The sequence below is a fragment of the Telmatherina bonti genome, assembly GCF_933228915.1.
Source record: "Telmatherina bonti genome assembly, chromosome: 17".
In the NCBI taxonomy this organism is placed as follows: domain Eukaryota; kingdom Metazoa; phylum Chordata; class Actinopteri; order Atheriniformes; family Telmatherinidae; genus Telmatherina; species Telmatherina bonti.
This window is the reverse complement of record NC_136615.1, coordinates 17,834,515-17,851,226: the sequence shown is the minus strand read 5'-3', so window position 1 is coordinate 17,851,226 and position 16,712 is coordinate 17,834,515. Positions and strand designations below refer to the sequence as shown.

The 16,712-nt window shown below is 40.0% G+C and overlaps 1 protein-coding gene across 1 annotated transcript in view; it reads right to left on the bottom strand.

Annotated features, from left to right (window-relative positions):
* Positions 1 to 16,712, bottom strand: part of astn2 (astrotactin 2) — a gene marked incomplete at both ends in the record, with an annotated part of 274,064 nt that overhangs the window by 136,256 nt on the left and 121,096 nt on the right. Inside the window, 3 exons of the mRNA XM_079256074.1 lie at positions 4,916 to 5,083; positions 11,995 to 12,141; positions 15,168 to 15,275. Coding sequence (XP_079112200.1) covers positions 4,916 to 5,083; positions 11,995 to 12,141; positions 15,168 to 15,275 — 423 coding nt within the window. The remainder of the gene's footprint in view (positions 1 to 4,915; positions 5,084 to 11,994; positions 12,142 to 15,167; positions 15,276 to 16,712) is intronic.

Sequence of the window (16,712 nt, the reverse complement as noted above, 5' to 3'; positions counted from 1 at the left end):
TTGATCCAGTTGGGCAAGGAAAACACAAGGGAGTTGGACCTCACTAGGAAAGATAAATATAATCAGGCTGCATGCTCAGCTTTTGTTGGGACTTTCTTAATGTCACTAGGCGTAAAACTGTATGCGAACAAACTGCAGCTTGTGATTATTTACTGAGATGGGGGACAGACATTGTGAGTTTCAGCTTATACAGTATGAATGTCGGGATCTGATGGGTGCACAAAGCTGTGATGTAAAAACTCCAAGAAGGATAAAACAATTTAAGAATCCAGCATTAAAAAAAAAAACACAAAGAAAGCTCAATGTGATGACATTTTCTTCATTTTTTTCTTCACTAAAAGAAATACATGAAAGTGTTCATGCAAATTTATCATTTATGCTATGGACCAATACATATGCACCACTGAGAAACTATACTGCTTCAACATCCCTGGTAAAACAGAGTGCCACCTAAAATACTGTAATCACTTTTATGAACACATCACAGCAGAGAATGTTGAACTTGCCTCAAACCATTTCCATTATGGAAAAAGCAGAGATAGCTCATGTATTCCACCACTGGTAGTTGGAGCAAATTCACCACATATCCAAGAACTTTTTGCAGTAACTTTTTTTTTTTCATCTGGTCAGATCAATAAGACTGAAACCCTGCTGAACTAAGCAGTTACTTTTAATTCTTATAAGTTTGAAACAAGGTTGAAAACTTCAACGTAAAGTGAATTGTAACATGATAAAAAATACTTTGTCTTCTTATACATTGAAATAAACTAAATGCAGCAAATATCTTTTATTCTAATTGAAAGTTTTATACTGAAGCAAATTAGCAACAATCAAGAATCAAAGGTTACTTTGAATGATCTTTCATTGAACTTTTTTGTGATAAGTTTCTGACACCATCAAGAATTCGTATAACAAGTAACAAGAAACCAGGAAGAGTTAAAACTTTAGGTTATTTACATAACCCCGGTTCTCTGAGTAATGTGAGTGAGATGTCTCACTATGGGATGCACGCCTCTGTGCAGCTCTCAGAAGCATTAATCTCATTACGCCAATCCTGATTGGCTGGTGAACGTGTCCGTCCGCATCAGGTAGTGCCATCTACCTTAAATAGCTCATGCGGACGGCACCGCCTCATTCAAGATAAGCACCTCTTCTCACTCGCCCAAGCAAGAAGGGTTGTCTGGTAAGACATCTCACTCACATTACTCAGAGAACCGGGGTTATGTAAATAACCTAAAGTTCTCTTTCATAATATTTCACTCGATGTCTCACTATGGGATGTGGTAGCTCCCGTATTGCCAGACAAGCTTATCCAGCGTCCACCAACCTACAGGAAAGAGTCCTCAGGACGTCAAAACCGCGCGTGCTAAGCACAGGGCAGAGACATCCAACATGTGGAACCGGACAAAAGTGAGAGGCGAGGACCAACTCGCTGCGGCACAGATGTCCTGAACCGAAACTCCCCTGAATAAGGCCCATGATGCAGCCAAGCCCCGAGTCGAGTGTGCTCGCAGGCCCCCAGGAGGCTGCAAACCCTGACTCATATAGGCCAGAGCGATTGCCTCCACCATCCAGTGGGACAGGTGCTGTTTCGTGACGGGCTTTCCCTTATGAGGATTAAACCAGGATACGAACAATTGATCGCTCCTTCTGAAACTCTGCACGAACTCTTGGTTCGAACTCTTGGTTCGTTTATAACTCTGTTATAAACGGACTGCACGAACTGGACATAACGACCTCTGTTCTCCTGAGGAGAGACCAAATGCGACCAAGTCTATAGGGGAACAGGAGCCCACCACCTTGGGCACAAAGGCCGGGTTGGGTCTCAAAATTACCCTCACATTACCCGGGAAATACTGAGCACACGAAGGATGCACTGAAAGGGCATGGATGTCGCTAACCCGTTTCGCTGAAGCCAAAGCCAGCAACAACACTGTCTTGAGAGACACTTGTTTCAAATCCGCTCCTTCCAGAGGCTCAAAAGGGAGACCTTTCAACCCTTCCAAGACCACGGCCAATTCCCATGGCGGGACCAATGGTCTGGACACAGGAAGAAGCCTACGTGCTCCTTTCATGAAACGGCAGACCAGCGGATGTTGGCTTGCCGTCAGCTTTCCAAACCCCACGTGGCAGGCAGCAATAGCTGCCAAATACACTTTAACCGTGGAGAAGGCTTTCCGTTTGTCAATCAGATCCTGTAAAAATGACAAGATCGTCCCCACCGAGCACTGAAAAGAAATGTGGCCGTACTTGCGGCACCATTCCTCAAACACCCTCCATTTACAGTCATACAATGACCTAGTGGAGGGGGCCCGCACACTCTGTATAGTGGAAATTACGCGCTGTGGGAACCCCACGGCTGACAAGTTGTGCCACTCAGGGGCCAAGCCCACAGTGCCAGGCATTCTGGGTGTGGGTGAAAGACCGACCCTCCCCCCTGCAGCAGCAGGTCCCTGCGTAGCGCGTAGCTTGGTGAGCTAGCCATCTGCGGAGACTTTTTACCGTGAACAGTGCGCAGTGTTGACACGAGCCCGGGACATCTATTGCTAGCCGGGCGTGTTCCAGCCCCAAGCAGCACGAGCAGACCTGGTGTGGGTCTCTGCTCGAAATTTTATTCCCGCATCGGCAGGAACGGGCCCCAGAGTCTCCATCACCTCTGGCGTGAGGGTTCTTTGCCTCCATTCCCAGCGAGCCGGTGAGTGAGCGGGGAATTGAGGTGGTTAACTGGTGTGCTAACCGTGAGAGCCGAGGAGTTAGCTGGTGTGCTAATGCTCGACAGTAAATTTTTATTTTTCGCCGTTGTGAGGCTGAAAAATGGTGACGACCGAGCCGTGGTGGGGCAAGGAAGCACAGGAGATGGTCTGGTGTGACCAAACGAAGCAATAAAATGTGCCTAAAGGCTAGGTAGCGCCTGGCGACCAAAGCTAAAAGGTCAGTCTGCGGACAGTTTAGCTAGCTAGCCCAGACGCGAGATATGCTCCGAGTGAGAAGAGGTGTTTGAATGAGGTGGTGCCGTCCGCATGAGCTATTTAAGGTAGATGGCACTACCTGATGCGGACAGACACGTTCACCAGCCAATCAGGATTGGCGTAATGAGATTAATGCTTCTGAGAGCTGCACAGAGGCGTGCATTCCATAGTGAGACATCGAGCGAAATATTATGAAAGAGAACAGGAAGCCTTTTTTTCATACAATGGTCTAAGTCGTTCCATCAGAGGCTTTCTAAAAACGAGAGTTTACAAATTATATTTCTTATCATTCTTTGAATTCGTATGAAAACTTTTCCTCCAGCTCATTTCATGAATGTCACAAAAACTATGCAGCATTTATAGCAAGAGTAAAGGAGCTGCAGCTCTCAGTGAACATATGAACACATCATATAAAATAGAGCATTCTTTCTTCAATCTGTATTTTCATCTGTGTTGATCTTCACACATCCTAATGTGACTCATCACATGGCATAAATGCACATGCAGCACACATTAAACATAATGTCATAACCGTATCTATTACATTTGTATTGTACAGAGTAAATTTGAGGCATAAGATGCACACTGTGTACCATGCACCAGTTACTGTGCTATTTTTGCTCCACTAGTTTGCTCAGATAGAACTAAATTGTCTCCGTACGTGATGTTTGTATATATAGGCAGGAAGCCTTAGTTCACATTAAGAGAACTTACTAAGCTTTTAGTCAAAATACCACTGTGACATATTTTTGTTTAGACAATTAAGTAACTGTTTACTTTTATTATCTCTGCCAAGGAGGCTTTGTTTTACCCGACGTCCATCTGTTTGTTTGTTTATCTGTGCTCAAATTAACTCAAAAAGTTAAGGAGGGATTTTAATAAAATTTTCAGGAGGGTTTGGAAATGTGAAAAGGAAGAACTGATTGAATTTTGGTGGTTATCCAGATCACCGTTTGGATCCAGGAACTTTATTTTGAAAGTGTTGGCAGAGGTTTGCACTCTCAGAATGCTTTTATAGACTATGTACTTGTTTCCATTTAGAATGCCACCAGTTCCCCCTTGACTAACAGTCATTATCACTTTATTATCGTTTAATATTTTATTTTATAAGACAGTCTATGATGTTAGATAAACCAGATAAACAAGCAACCAAACAGAACCAACACCATTGTTTCATATGCTCCGGGACCTTGTTTATGGCAAGAGCCCATTTCCAATTTACCTAATTAGAGTGCATTACACTTAACTTCTCAGTTTTTCCCTCTGTAGATTATCTCACTGTGATCAAAATCAACATTCTAAGAGAGCAACTGCCTGGTTCACACAATGTACATGAAATATTTTATTTATATTAATATAGCTGACTTTGAATTAACCTTTCCGACTACTATTTGCCACATAAGCATCCTGCGGCCACTAGCTGGCGGGAGGAGAGTGAAAAATTTGAATACAAATTAAAATTAATGCTTTTCATTAACGCATGGCAATCACAGATTCAGCATTACCATTTGAACACTTATTTAACCTTCACTGATGATATTTCCCTGCATATGTATGACAGAAAACTGTTATACCTGATTGCTACAAGGATTACAGGACAAAAATTAATTTATGATGGTAGCCTTTTGGCTCAGACCTCTTGCTGGATATAAATGTCCTTGTAATTACCACAGCATTATGCAAAACAGAATGCCTGTAAGCTTTAGAAGTAAATTTTGTGCCCAATTCATAGAATGTCTAGTTTACTCACTCTGGGTACATCCAATTAGATGTTTCTGGTGTCAAACATCATTGTAGTATTTGACTTTAAGAATCCCTGTCTTAAAATTTTATTAGTTCCCAGATAAAAACATATAAAAAGCAACGCCTTTACCTTCACGGCTAACCAAATCAGTGAACTAAACCTTTAATAGGCGAAAGTGTCTGCATATGTTTGATGCACCAACCTGTGTCTTGGTCACAAATCTGCTCGCATGGCTCAGTGGTTCTCTGGCCACAGTAGTCTCTGACCCACTGTGTTGACGAATTGGTCTGATAGTAGAGTGTAAGCTTGGCTGGATTTAGCCAATTAGAAGCATCCAGGAAACTGCCCATGCTCACCACAAAACTGCTTCCTGTAAAAATACAAAGAAAGCACAAGAAAAAAAAATCATTTGCAGTGAAGCAGAAAAAGGTGAAAATTAAAAGATTTTACGAAGTGCTAAATGGCTTTGTCGTCTTTCTACAGCTAAATCAATCAAGGAAGCAGCTAATTCTTCTGTTTTCACTGTAATTTTATTTCCCATCCTAACCCGACTGAATTTAAATGAGAAAATTAAGACCCATAATGTGTGTATTGATGGGATTTCCTTGGTAATTGCAGCAGATGAGATAAACGGGTTTCACAAGTCAATCAGTAAACGCTATGGTCGCAGATGCTGACTTACCTTTCTTTCTTACTGCTCTCCAACCAATCATTAAACTCTGATCACTGAACAAGACTATTCCTAATTGATGCCAATGAGTTCTAGTTCCAGAGGGAGCAGTGAGGAGATTATGGTGCAGGCCTATTTTCTTAACACAAAGACTTATATGTGGCTTATTGAGATTACATTGTTGTGTCATAGAGAAGGAAACATTCCCAACCAGCCACAACATTAAAACCACAGGCAGATGAAGTGAACGGCTCTGATTATTCAGCTACGATATAATGTGCAGTGAGAAACCTTCAGTTCTTGCATCTGTGTGTCATTTCCTCAGGTAGCATCAGTATTGACAAGGCTGACAAACAACACCCTACCATGGCAACAGCGCTTCCCAGCAGCAGCTGCCTCTCCCAGAAGGACAATACACTTTGCCATACTGCACAAACTGCTCAGGAACAGCTTGTGGAACGAAACAAAGAGCCAAAAGCATTGACTCAGTCTCGGAATTCCTCAAATCCCAATCTGATGAAACATCTGTGGAATGCAGTGGACTAAGGCTACAGATGCTTCACCATGCAAACTGCAGAAGTGAAATAATCAGCTGCCATGGCCTACAGAACGGAGCCCAGGAACGGGGGAGGGTCTTCATTAAGGATGGTTGTAATGTTGTGGGGGATGCCTGCATTGCATTTAAAGTATCAAAAACAGGCTGGTATACAAATAGAACATAGGAAATATGAACCATTCTATTTATTTATTTACCATGTATAAAAAAGATTAGTATTATTGTAACAATCATTATGCCTATTGTTACTTCCTTTTTTTCTGATAAAACACGATTGTCCTCTTGTGCATGAAAACTTCATGATTGCTATTGCTAAGACTGAACCTGGACAAGACAAAACCATTAAAAAAACAAACAAACAAAAGACAATAATGTAAAAGACATGTACATTTTTTTCATTGCATTGCTCTTTGGAGCAGTCTCGGCTCCAGCTTGAGTCTTTCACCTTTACTTAGGGTTCTTCTCTATCCTTGTAAAACCTCTGCTTATGGATTCTTTCTGCTTGCCTTCAAAAAAAAAAAAAAAAAAAAATCTCATATCGCGTATGTGACTCCAACATCAAAGCCTGTGTGTGTGTGTGCGCTCATCTCCCTCACAGCGTCCGCTCCAGATATGTACGTGTGAACGGGTTCAGGAGTCACGCAGTCTTATTTTCATTGATTAGATTTAACTTCATTTACATATAGATAATTCAAAACAAGCGTAATCTGGATTCAGTAAAACTTGAAGACATTTTGTGAGCTCACATGAGAATTCACTATAGAAGGTTTTAACTACAGACCAGGACATTTGTACTGAAAGCAGTGAATCTGTGAACACTTGTGACCAAAGTGAACTGGAAAGTGTGTATAAAGCTCAGACGTTTTACTATGAAGGCAGTGTTTTGAAGGAAAGCATGATAACATAACAAGGAACTTGTAGTCTGGTCTCAAATTAAAGAATCACAATCCTGACTGAATAATCCTGATACATATATATATATGTATATATATATATATATATATATATATATATATATATATATATATATATATATATATATATATATATATATATATATATATCTGCATTGTAATATTAATTAACCCTCATGCATGATGTATTAAAAAGTCTTTGTCACAGTATTTCACAATATTTTACCTCCACAGTTATGTTCAAATACAATTCAATTCAACTCAGCTTTATTTGTATACCGCCAGTTCACAACAATGTTGTCACAGGTCACTTTACATACACATCATTTCAAGCCAATTCATACATAGCCTATAATAGAAACCAACTGATTGAATCCAGTAATGACTTTGATCCAATCCCCCATCCTGAGCATGCATGAGGTGACAGTGGGAAGAAAAAAAATCCCCTTTAACAGGAAGAAAACCTCCGGCAGAACCCAGCTCAGGGAGGGCAGCCATCTGCCTCGACTGGTTGGGGTGGAGAGGACAGGAAAGACAGATCAACATGTACAACTGCACTTATTCAGGAGGGGTGGCAGTTGCTCTGGAGGTAGAGCCAGTTATTCACTGGCCTGAAGGTCGGCGGTATGAGTCCCACACAATGCAGCTAACAAAAACATGCAAACATGGCTTCTGTACTAGACTGGTAGGTGGGAGCAGGTGATTTGCTGTGGCGACCTCACAAAGAGGCAAAGCTGAAAGGGGAGGAGAAGGAGGAGGAGACATGTACAAAGGCGCAACCCTTTGTCTTTGATATTATTTGCTTTTTTATTTATTTATTTATAAATCTAAATATCTATTCAAAACAATAATTTATTAAATACTAGACTGTCACATTTAAAAATAGACATATTCTATAAAACTGATTTGCATCTTGTTGTCATGTTTATCACAGAGGAAAACTTGGTATTATATGTATATACAGCATATAGAATTTTATACAGTATTTATGAATAGGGGTGACTCCTGTAATGTCCACTGAAATTGCAAAATTGTAAATATACCATCCTCACTTATAAATAAACCAGAAAACAGTCATACGTGCCTACTGTAGTGGACATGATGCATTAAAGGGTTAATTTGGTGCATCTGAACTTGTGTTATAGTGCTTTAAATAAAACAGGAAAAATTACACCTTAAATAGCGGTTTCTTTTGCACACGTATAAGCCATAAATATACAGTGTAACGTTCCTAAATGTTTAATGCTTACTCAGTATCTAGCCAAGACTGAATAATAACGGTACCAAGCTTTCCGAGAAATAAGGATACTGTTCTTGATGCTGTGCTTGAAAATGATGTATGACACACATCAATCAAAGTGCCAAAAGGCTAAATGTACAGAAGTGATATGGAACGGATCCTTAAAAGCATCTCGTGGGTCAAGATGAGGCATGGTGATCATAACGAGGTTCTTTGCTGTAGCGAGGAAGTTAAGCTAACCTTCCCGCTGAGAGAAAGGATATATTTAATGCCTTTAAGTCACACAGTGAGGAGGCAATTGTTAGATTATGGGCTGTTTTCTCCAAGACCTGCAAGGAAGCCGTACTTGGGCAGTGGGAGAATGATTCATTTTGCTGTGCACATTTTTTGTGGAAGAATGGAAAAGTTATTCTGCAAGATGAATCACTTTCCAGCTCTTAGGGAAACAAAGGATGCATTGTGTCTGTCAAGGCTGCAGGGAAAATATCACAACTTTGCATTGCTTTTTTCCACATAGATCAACATAGATCTTAGTAAATGAAGGCAATATACTGATGTCTTGCTTATTGATTATTAATCAACAAATATCATTAAGACTTCTGTATTTTTACGTGATGGGTCCAAAGCTTTTGTCAAAGTGTTTCTTCTGTATGGTAGGAAGTTTGCTGAAGCAGCAGCTGAGGCACAAGTTCACATAAAGTGGGACAGTAATTTCTTATTAAAGTCCATAAATTAAGCATTTGTTAAATGTAATCAGCATCTGTAGGCCATATAATGTAAAGTATTAACATAAAACTCCCTATTGGGCTTAGAATGAAAAGCAATGCAATTGTTAAACTGAAGTGTAAAAAGAAATGAAAATTAAAACAGATTTCATTCCACACTGAGTACACTCTGATTTGTTTCTCTATCATTTGCATGTATATTTTTGTTAACTCTTATATGCTGCTACTTAACTTTTGTTTCCCAGCTCTTGATAAGTCTACCAGTGACTACTGTTTGGTTTACTGCACAGCATGATTCCTGACCTCATAACCTGCCTGCACAGCTGCCTCCTATCATTGTGTCTCTAAAATTATAAAAGCAATATCGTAAAGGACAGCTCGCGTCCTCTGTGCATATTTTCTTTTTCCTGCTTTAACTTACATATAAATATATACCGCATGGCTTGCCAGTTTGGATCTGTTTTGTTTGTTTATCTGTTGTTTGTTCTCCTGACTGCCTGCCAGCTGCCAAATGTATGTTTACAGACTACTGGGTTACGTTGCCTTTTATCACATCCACAGTGCCATTGGTATCTGCTCTCCTGGATCCTGGATGCTGTGAACAAAAGTTAGTTTGCAGAAGAAAAACAAAACTTTCAAAATCCCCGATGACAATTCAGAACATTTTAGGTCAAAGGGGAGGTTGGGAAGTAAATTTATGAGATAATTCCAATAAACTGGATTTTCTTCAGATGCAATGTTAGAGCAAAGGTCAAGAGATGACTGAATTTAGTCAATAATCACTTTGCTAGAAGCACAGGTATTGCTATTAAACCAAGCATGTTGAAAGATATAAAGCAAAAACAACACCTGCAGTAGCTTCTCAGAATAACTTGATTGACATCTGAATGCATCTCATAAAAAGGCTGTAAGCATATAGGGGGATTCCTCTTTGATCAGACTAGATTGATGGAATAATTCAACTAATTACCTAAAAAAACAACATAAAACAAAGAAAAACTGAAACAACATTAGCTTGTTTTTGTTGATTGCATAATACAACTTCATTGTTGATTTTGCTGCTCTGTTTCTGTTGTCAGTGCACAAGCATACGGATTGTGAGTATTTCAGGAGGCTTAGAGATAAGGCTTCAGGGACAAGAGCACCCGATCGACTGATATGTGAAAGTACGGCTTTCGGAGATACGGTAATCATTAGATGCATCACTTCAGGTCCTTACTCCCTCTTACTTTACTTAACATATTCTATTTTGGCCTCTTCTCTCACTGAGGGGTTATACTGCAGTATCTCGCCAATGCAGAGACCCAATTTACAATTATCTGATAGCAAATAGATGCTAAACAAAGTCAGTGGGGTAACCCTCAAAGTGGTGGCTTGTGTAACAATGCCCAGCTTGTTTCTCATTCATTTAAATGTTTTTTCAGATTTATTCTGACTCTAAATCAGATGATGTTTAATTTAAAAACTGACCATTTAACGGGATTGATTTGTTTGAAACAAAGTTTTTTGTATCCTACAAATAAAGTTAATCCATAACATTAACAGATTAAAAGTTAACTTTGTGTAACTTTTACAGCTTTAATGACACATTTTACTGGGAATCTGTATTGGATTTATGAACAATGGCACTATTGTCCTGGTTTTGTTTAATTTTGTGGTTCTGGTATGGGATTTGGTTTCCTGTTGGATGTGTTGAGCATCAGCAGTACTTTGTCAGTTATGACCAACGACAATAAAAGCACTGAAACTGAAAATAATAATCATTGTTGAAGAGGTGGAAACAGATACAGAGAATGCACAAAGGGATGCCTCTGGTCTAATATCTTTTATAACCAACAGCTGCATGGAGATGTGTGTCCAAACACCATGCCATGGAAAAGATTTTCCTTCTTCTTTTTGGGTCTGATCCATTCATTCATTCATTCATTTTCCGAACCGCTTATTCCAATTCAGGGTCGCGGGGAAGCTGGAGCCTATCCCAGCTGGCTTTGGGCGACAGGCAGGGTACACCCTGGACAGCTCACCAGTCCATCGCAGGGCCACACACAGAGAGACGAACAACCACACTCACGCTGACACTCACTCCTAGGGGCAATTTAGAATGACCAATTAACCTATCATGCATGTCTTTGGATGGTGGGAGGAAGCCGGAGTACCCGGAGAGAACCCACGCATACACGGGGAGAACATGCAAACTCCACACAGAAAGGCCACTGACCAAACCAGCCAAGGATCAAACCAGCGACCTTCTTGCTGTGAGGCCATAGTGCTAACCACTGTGCCACCGTGCAGCCCCTAATCTGATCCTAATCTTAAAAATCCTAAAAGATTTCACTGTGATTTAAAACAAGTTTCATTCAGAGTTTATTGTATTCCATGTCCTTCACATCAGCATTCGGCTTTTACTCCAGAAAATAAACTGTAGCAGGTCACTGGTCCATCACAGGGCCAACACAGAAGGAAAAACAGCCATGCACATTCATTCATCGGGAGAATTTAAGTGATCAGTTAAGCTAAGATGCATGTCTTTGGATGGTGGGGGGAAGCCGGAGTACTTGGAAAAAAAAAAGAAAAAAAACCCATGCATACACAGCAAGAATATACAATATATGTGTGTACAAGAGTGGTCAAATCAATCCCACCAGATTCTTCACAGTACAGCTGACATGAAGCCTGTTTTCTGTTGGAATAAATCCTGATGTCTACAGGTAGCTAGCAATATTTTTGAACATTGCTGCAAATGTTTACTCTTGTTCAGTCTGGGTTATTGGTTTTGAACTTGGTTAGCAAAAGTTAAGCTTCCTGGCTCGGCTGTATTTAAAAGGACTCCGTGAAGAGATTGCATTTGATTAAAATCGCTGTTGTCCATTCTATCTGAGGTTTATTTAGACTATTAAAGGAATAAGTGTTTATACAACATTTCAAAGTTATAGTTGCAACAAGCTTTCAATTCTACTTGCAAAACATGGTTATAAAATAACAAGCACAGAGTAAGAGGTGTATACAGTCTGGTGAACATTGGACATGCATGTTCATAGCTCAACATCACCCAGTGATAATGGCCATTATGCCTTACTTTTATACATAATCAGGAATGAGTGAATAAAATTAGAAATTAGAAAAAAAACCGACTTGATGAATATTCAGTCAAGTTCTAATGTGTGTGTTGTACTTACCATCTGCAACAAAATGCTCAGGCACATGGAGGGTAACCTTGACGCTGAGAGGGCAGGAGTCCTGTGTAGCATAGACAATGGCAATGACACATGTGCTGATGGTAATCAGCGTCAGGGTGACCTTATTTAGGGGGCTGTGTGGGTGGCCTGAAGGCAGAAAGGGAAGAGAAAGATAAAAGAGTGTAACTAATGTCTTTTTTTTCTTTCTTTCTATTTTCAACATGCATCTTTAACAGGTGATGACAACATAATACACTCAGGCACATAAAGCATGAAAAGAAGCATCTACAATTGCACTGTGTTGTTGAAAATACATTCTCTGAGCCCTACTAGGCTTTTAAAAGATGTAGTTTATTGCACTTTTGATTTATGCACTCATTCCAAATTCAAGTTTGACCTGTAGATGTAAAAGATGACTTCGAAGACTACGGCTCTTTCGCAGAATCGCCCAGACTCATTCGGCAGTGTGATTTATGACCTTATTGCCTCTGACTGGGTTTGGTTGTTTTGGTTACAAGTTGACTCCGTTGGGGCTACGACTTTCAAGCCAAGACATAAGAGAGGAAATTAGCTGCTTAGCCTCTGTTTACTGATTTGCATCGTGAGACAGAAGCTGGCATGTTTAAAGGAAGATTGTGGGTATATAAGAATATTAAGTGACAGTTCTGGCCTGGAAAAGAAAATATTGTTACTAGATGGAATATATATGGGAAATGATGACAATAAAGACTACATACACAAACTTGCAGCATTTCTGGGTTAAGACTTTTGGATTCAGAGACTTAATAACTTGTAAAAATAGTTTCCAGTAAATTTTTTTCCATGTCTACCCTTCAGAAAGTATTTTGTGCAGGAGAATAGTAAAACATTTGTTTTGTATCTTACTTCTATACAGTGTAAAGGCCTTTACACACCTATTCTAATATTCTGTCCCAATAATTCCCACAGACTTAATTCATTCATTCATTTTCCAAACCGCTTAATCCAATTCAGGGTCGTGGGGAAGCTGGAGCCTATCCCAGCTGTTAAAGGGCGAAAGGCAGGCAATCCATCGCACTCCCACAGATTTTTTTTTTTTTTTTTTTAAATAATCGGACCAGTGTAAAATAAATGGGAATGTTCAGCAACAAAATTCTGTCCAGCGATTTTGCAAGTTTTATTTTTTCAAAGAGGGGTAATTTTTTTTTAAATATTTGCATTAGTTAAATAATCAACCAATCAGAGAAGGCGTGTTGACTGATGGGTCACCAGTTGCGAGCTATTTAGGTGCCACTTTGTTTATTTCACTTTGCAATTTCATTCAAACTTTGTATCATCATGGCCGAGCGTCTTTATAAATTCTTCTCTGCTTCTTAAATCAAGGAGCTAGCTGCTAAAGCAGAACTGTCTCGTAGACATCCTAAAGTCCGTCCTGAAACAGTTCTGGTGCAGCTTTAAGCTCCCGGATTAAACAATGAAACTCCCCAAGTTCTGCTCTGTTTTCTATAACAGGATGCCCACAGTGTCTCCTTTGGTCTTTTCTTTTGCATCATCAGCGCATTGTTGTAGCTTGGTGTAGAATCCGCTCTGCGAGTTTGTTCTGGTATTTTCACAATTTCTTGTTGCAAGGCTGCATCACAGTTGGTGTGCATAGACAGAAACCCTCTGTCACCTCTGAATTATTTGCAAATTTTTGTCTTTTTTTTCCACATCTGTCCTGGTTTGTAAAAGTTTTAACTTCCTCATTTACTGTAATAGAAGTTTCAAAAATGCAAAATACATAGCTACAAACTTTTCTTTTGTGACAACACAAAATAAGACATAATCAGTGCAAGATGTAATGTTCTTGTAATCAAATACATCGAAGGCCCACCACACAAATGGCAATGCCACACAGTTAAATCAACATTGCCCCATGTTCAAAGACGAGGCCGTGAGCCTTGCAACTCAAGGTGAACGCCATAGGGATAAAGTTAGGGTCATGAATCCATCAAGACTAAAAGACAGAAACAACAGCTGCATAAAGCAGAAGTGGCAGAGCAGCTAATCCCTGTTGGGTCAGGGTAGCGTCAGGATAGTGGCTTTGTCAAGGGGTCCCTCAATTACTGTAAAAGCTTACTGAGTGGACTAAAAGATGTATGCTCACGGTGGCAAACACTTACATGATAGGCATAAAACCAAACTCAAACCCACACACACACCGATACAAAAAAAACCAAAAAACTTAACTGTCAAGCAGCAACAAATACATGAAATATATGCAAGTAAAAGTAGACATAGATTACCTGTAAAAAGAGAATATGGAGTTCCCCAAATATCTATAGCTAAGTTAAACAGTGCATGAGTAGAGTAGAAGTTACAGCCCACTGTTGACATTTAAATCACATTTTCTTGTGCTCACATATGAAAAATTCAAAGTTGCAATCATAAAAGAAGTCCCATTAATACAAGTAGAAATAACAATGGTGGGATGTTTTCATTCATTGCAAATACTCCCCTTTAAAAACTCTGGATTTTAAACTTTGTTTCTAATCACTAATCCAAGCTTTCATCCTTTCATAGGAATATCCAAAAGAGATATCTGCTGATAAGACAATTACTTTGTTCCCTTACCATTCAGGTTTATCTTGGGTGTCTAGAGGTACTCCGTAGAATGCAGCTGGAGTAGATAAAAAGTGCAATACTCTCACACCAGAGACCAGATTTTGCATCTAGATAAATAAAATTCATAAGTACTGTTCGGCAAGCCGCGCGCAAGGAGAGGAAAAGGTCACACACACACACAAATGCAAAATCTACATAGAGTGCAGGCGTCACTATCACATATCACCCTGCGGTAAGGGAAGTTCAAATCATGCTTCCCATCCAAGCTATTTGACACAGCTTACCTCATCACAGAACCTCCATTTAAATCAGCTCATATATCTGCTTTGAGTGTCATTGAGCTGTGCTGTGGACTAGCGCTTTCAACCCCAGAGGGAGCCTGCATGGCTCCTTCCTACACTCTGCTATGCTGACAGTCTAAGAAATGTCCAGAGTCATTTCCTTGCTGCTCTAAGTCATATTTTCCATTTTTTGCCTTCACATTCAACCAGAGTAATTTCAGAATGAATATGTTTGCAGAAATCCAACAATGCATAACTGATGTGCAAGTCGTGTTTAAAAAGTGACACATTTCACACATCCTCTCTCACCTTTGCTGCGCCTCCGTCCTCTGTGCTGCTCTGTGTAAAACTTCATTTGATTGTCATCTTCAGGCTCTGAGCCCGATTCCCCTTGTGGACCAAACACGCCTCCTGTGACTGGCAACGAGAAGTTAAGACAAAAGAGAGAAAGGAAGGCATTGGATCAGAATCAACCACTCTGTAGGTGTAGCAGACACAAATATGTTGTGGAGGAAAAAACATCTCTTAGCAGAGTAGCGGTGGCATCAAAATTCAAAGAAATCTCCTTCATTTGGATGGCATGTGTGGAGGGAAGACCAGTGGAATGTAATTGCAGGATACTGGGATTAGAAAATTGTTGATTTATTCAGAATCCTGTCCATCCTAGTTTGTTAATGCTGTCCCTTCTAATTTGATCTGTGGGCAAAGTGTCTGCAATGCTCTCATCATATTGGGTCATATCCCCGGTGTGTTTTTTCTTTTTTTGCCTGTGAGCATGTCCGTGTTGAAGTGGCAGCAAGACAGATGCAGTGAGGAGCTTTGTACTTTACTGACATCTCATCACACACACTCTGTAAAACACACAGGGGCTATCACACAATAATAATTTGCCAATTTGCAAACTGTTAAACAGCTAATGAATAAATAAGCCATCGTATGTATGGGTGTGTGTGTGTGAGAGAGAGAGAAAGAATGTTGTTTGTATCGCTGATGCACTGTAAATTTAATGAAGTGAAAATAAATAAATACATTAAAAAAATCTCAATTATGTTTCAGGTGTCGCCTAGAAAATGCCATCTGCTAATAGGCTTAATGTCATTTGCTCATGTTGATACATATGAGTTGTTACAAAACCAACAGGATAACAGAGATTACACTTCCTAATCTCCCGAAGTGGAAGGGGAATAAAGCAATGAAGCAAAATCAGTTTTAGTTTTTCCTCGTAGCCATGGAGGAGAATCTGAGAGAAAACGCTTCACCTCTTCACTGCACTATAAAAATGGAAACGTAGAAATGGGTTTGTATGTTACAACCATAAAGAGATGGAGGAAGTCTCCGTGACGTCACCCATAGGTTTCTGAAGAGCTGAATTGAAGCTCGGTGGGCGGTTCCTACCGTCGCCATGTTGGCAGGGTCATGCGTGTCGTCTAGCACAGAAAATACAAATATGGGCAAAGAGGTGGAGCTGAGAGGGGAGCCATTAGTGTCATGGTGGATGATTGACATCGAGCAAACTCCGAGCTTTCTGTAGCTAAAAGCTAACCGAGCTAACCCCAACGGGAGCTAACTAGCTAACGGAGGTAAGTGGGCTAAAGCTAAGTCACATTGTTAACCAGCTAAAAACTGCGGTTGTTCTACTTTCTTCTGACTTGAAGCCGGAGATTGGTACCTGTCAATCAAAAGGACATGTCCCTAAATATGCCGAACTTTGAGATTAAATTACTTTTAAACGGGCGAGTTAGAAAAAAATTCACTCCCCACTCAGTTGTCATGAAGGTAAACCTGACCTATAAACCGAAAATGGATTTTTGAACCAGGCTGTAAACATGTTTATTTCTGCTGTGAAATTGGCCT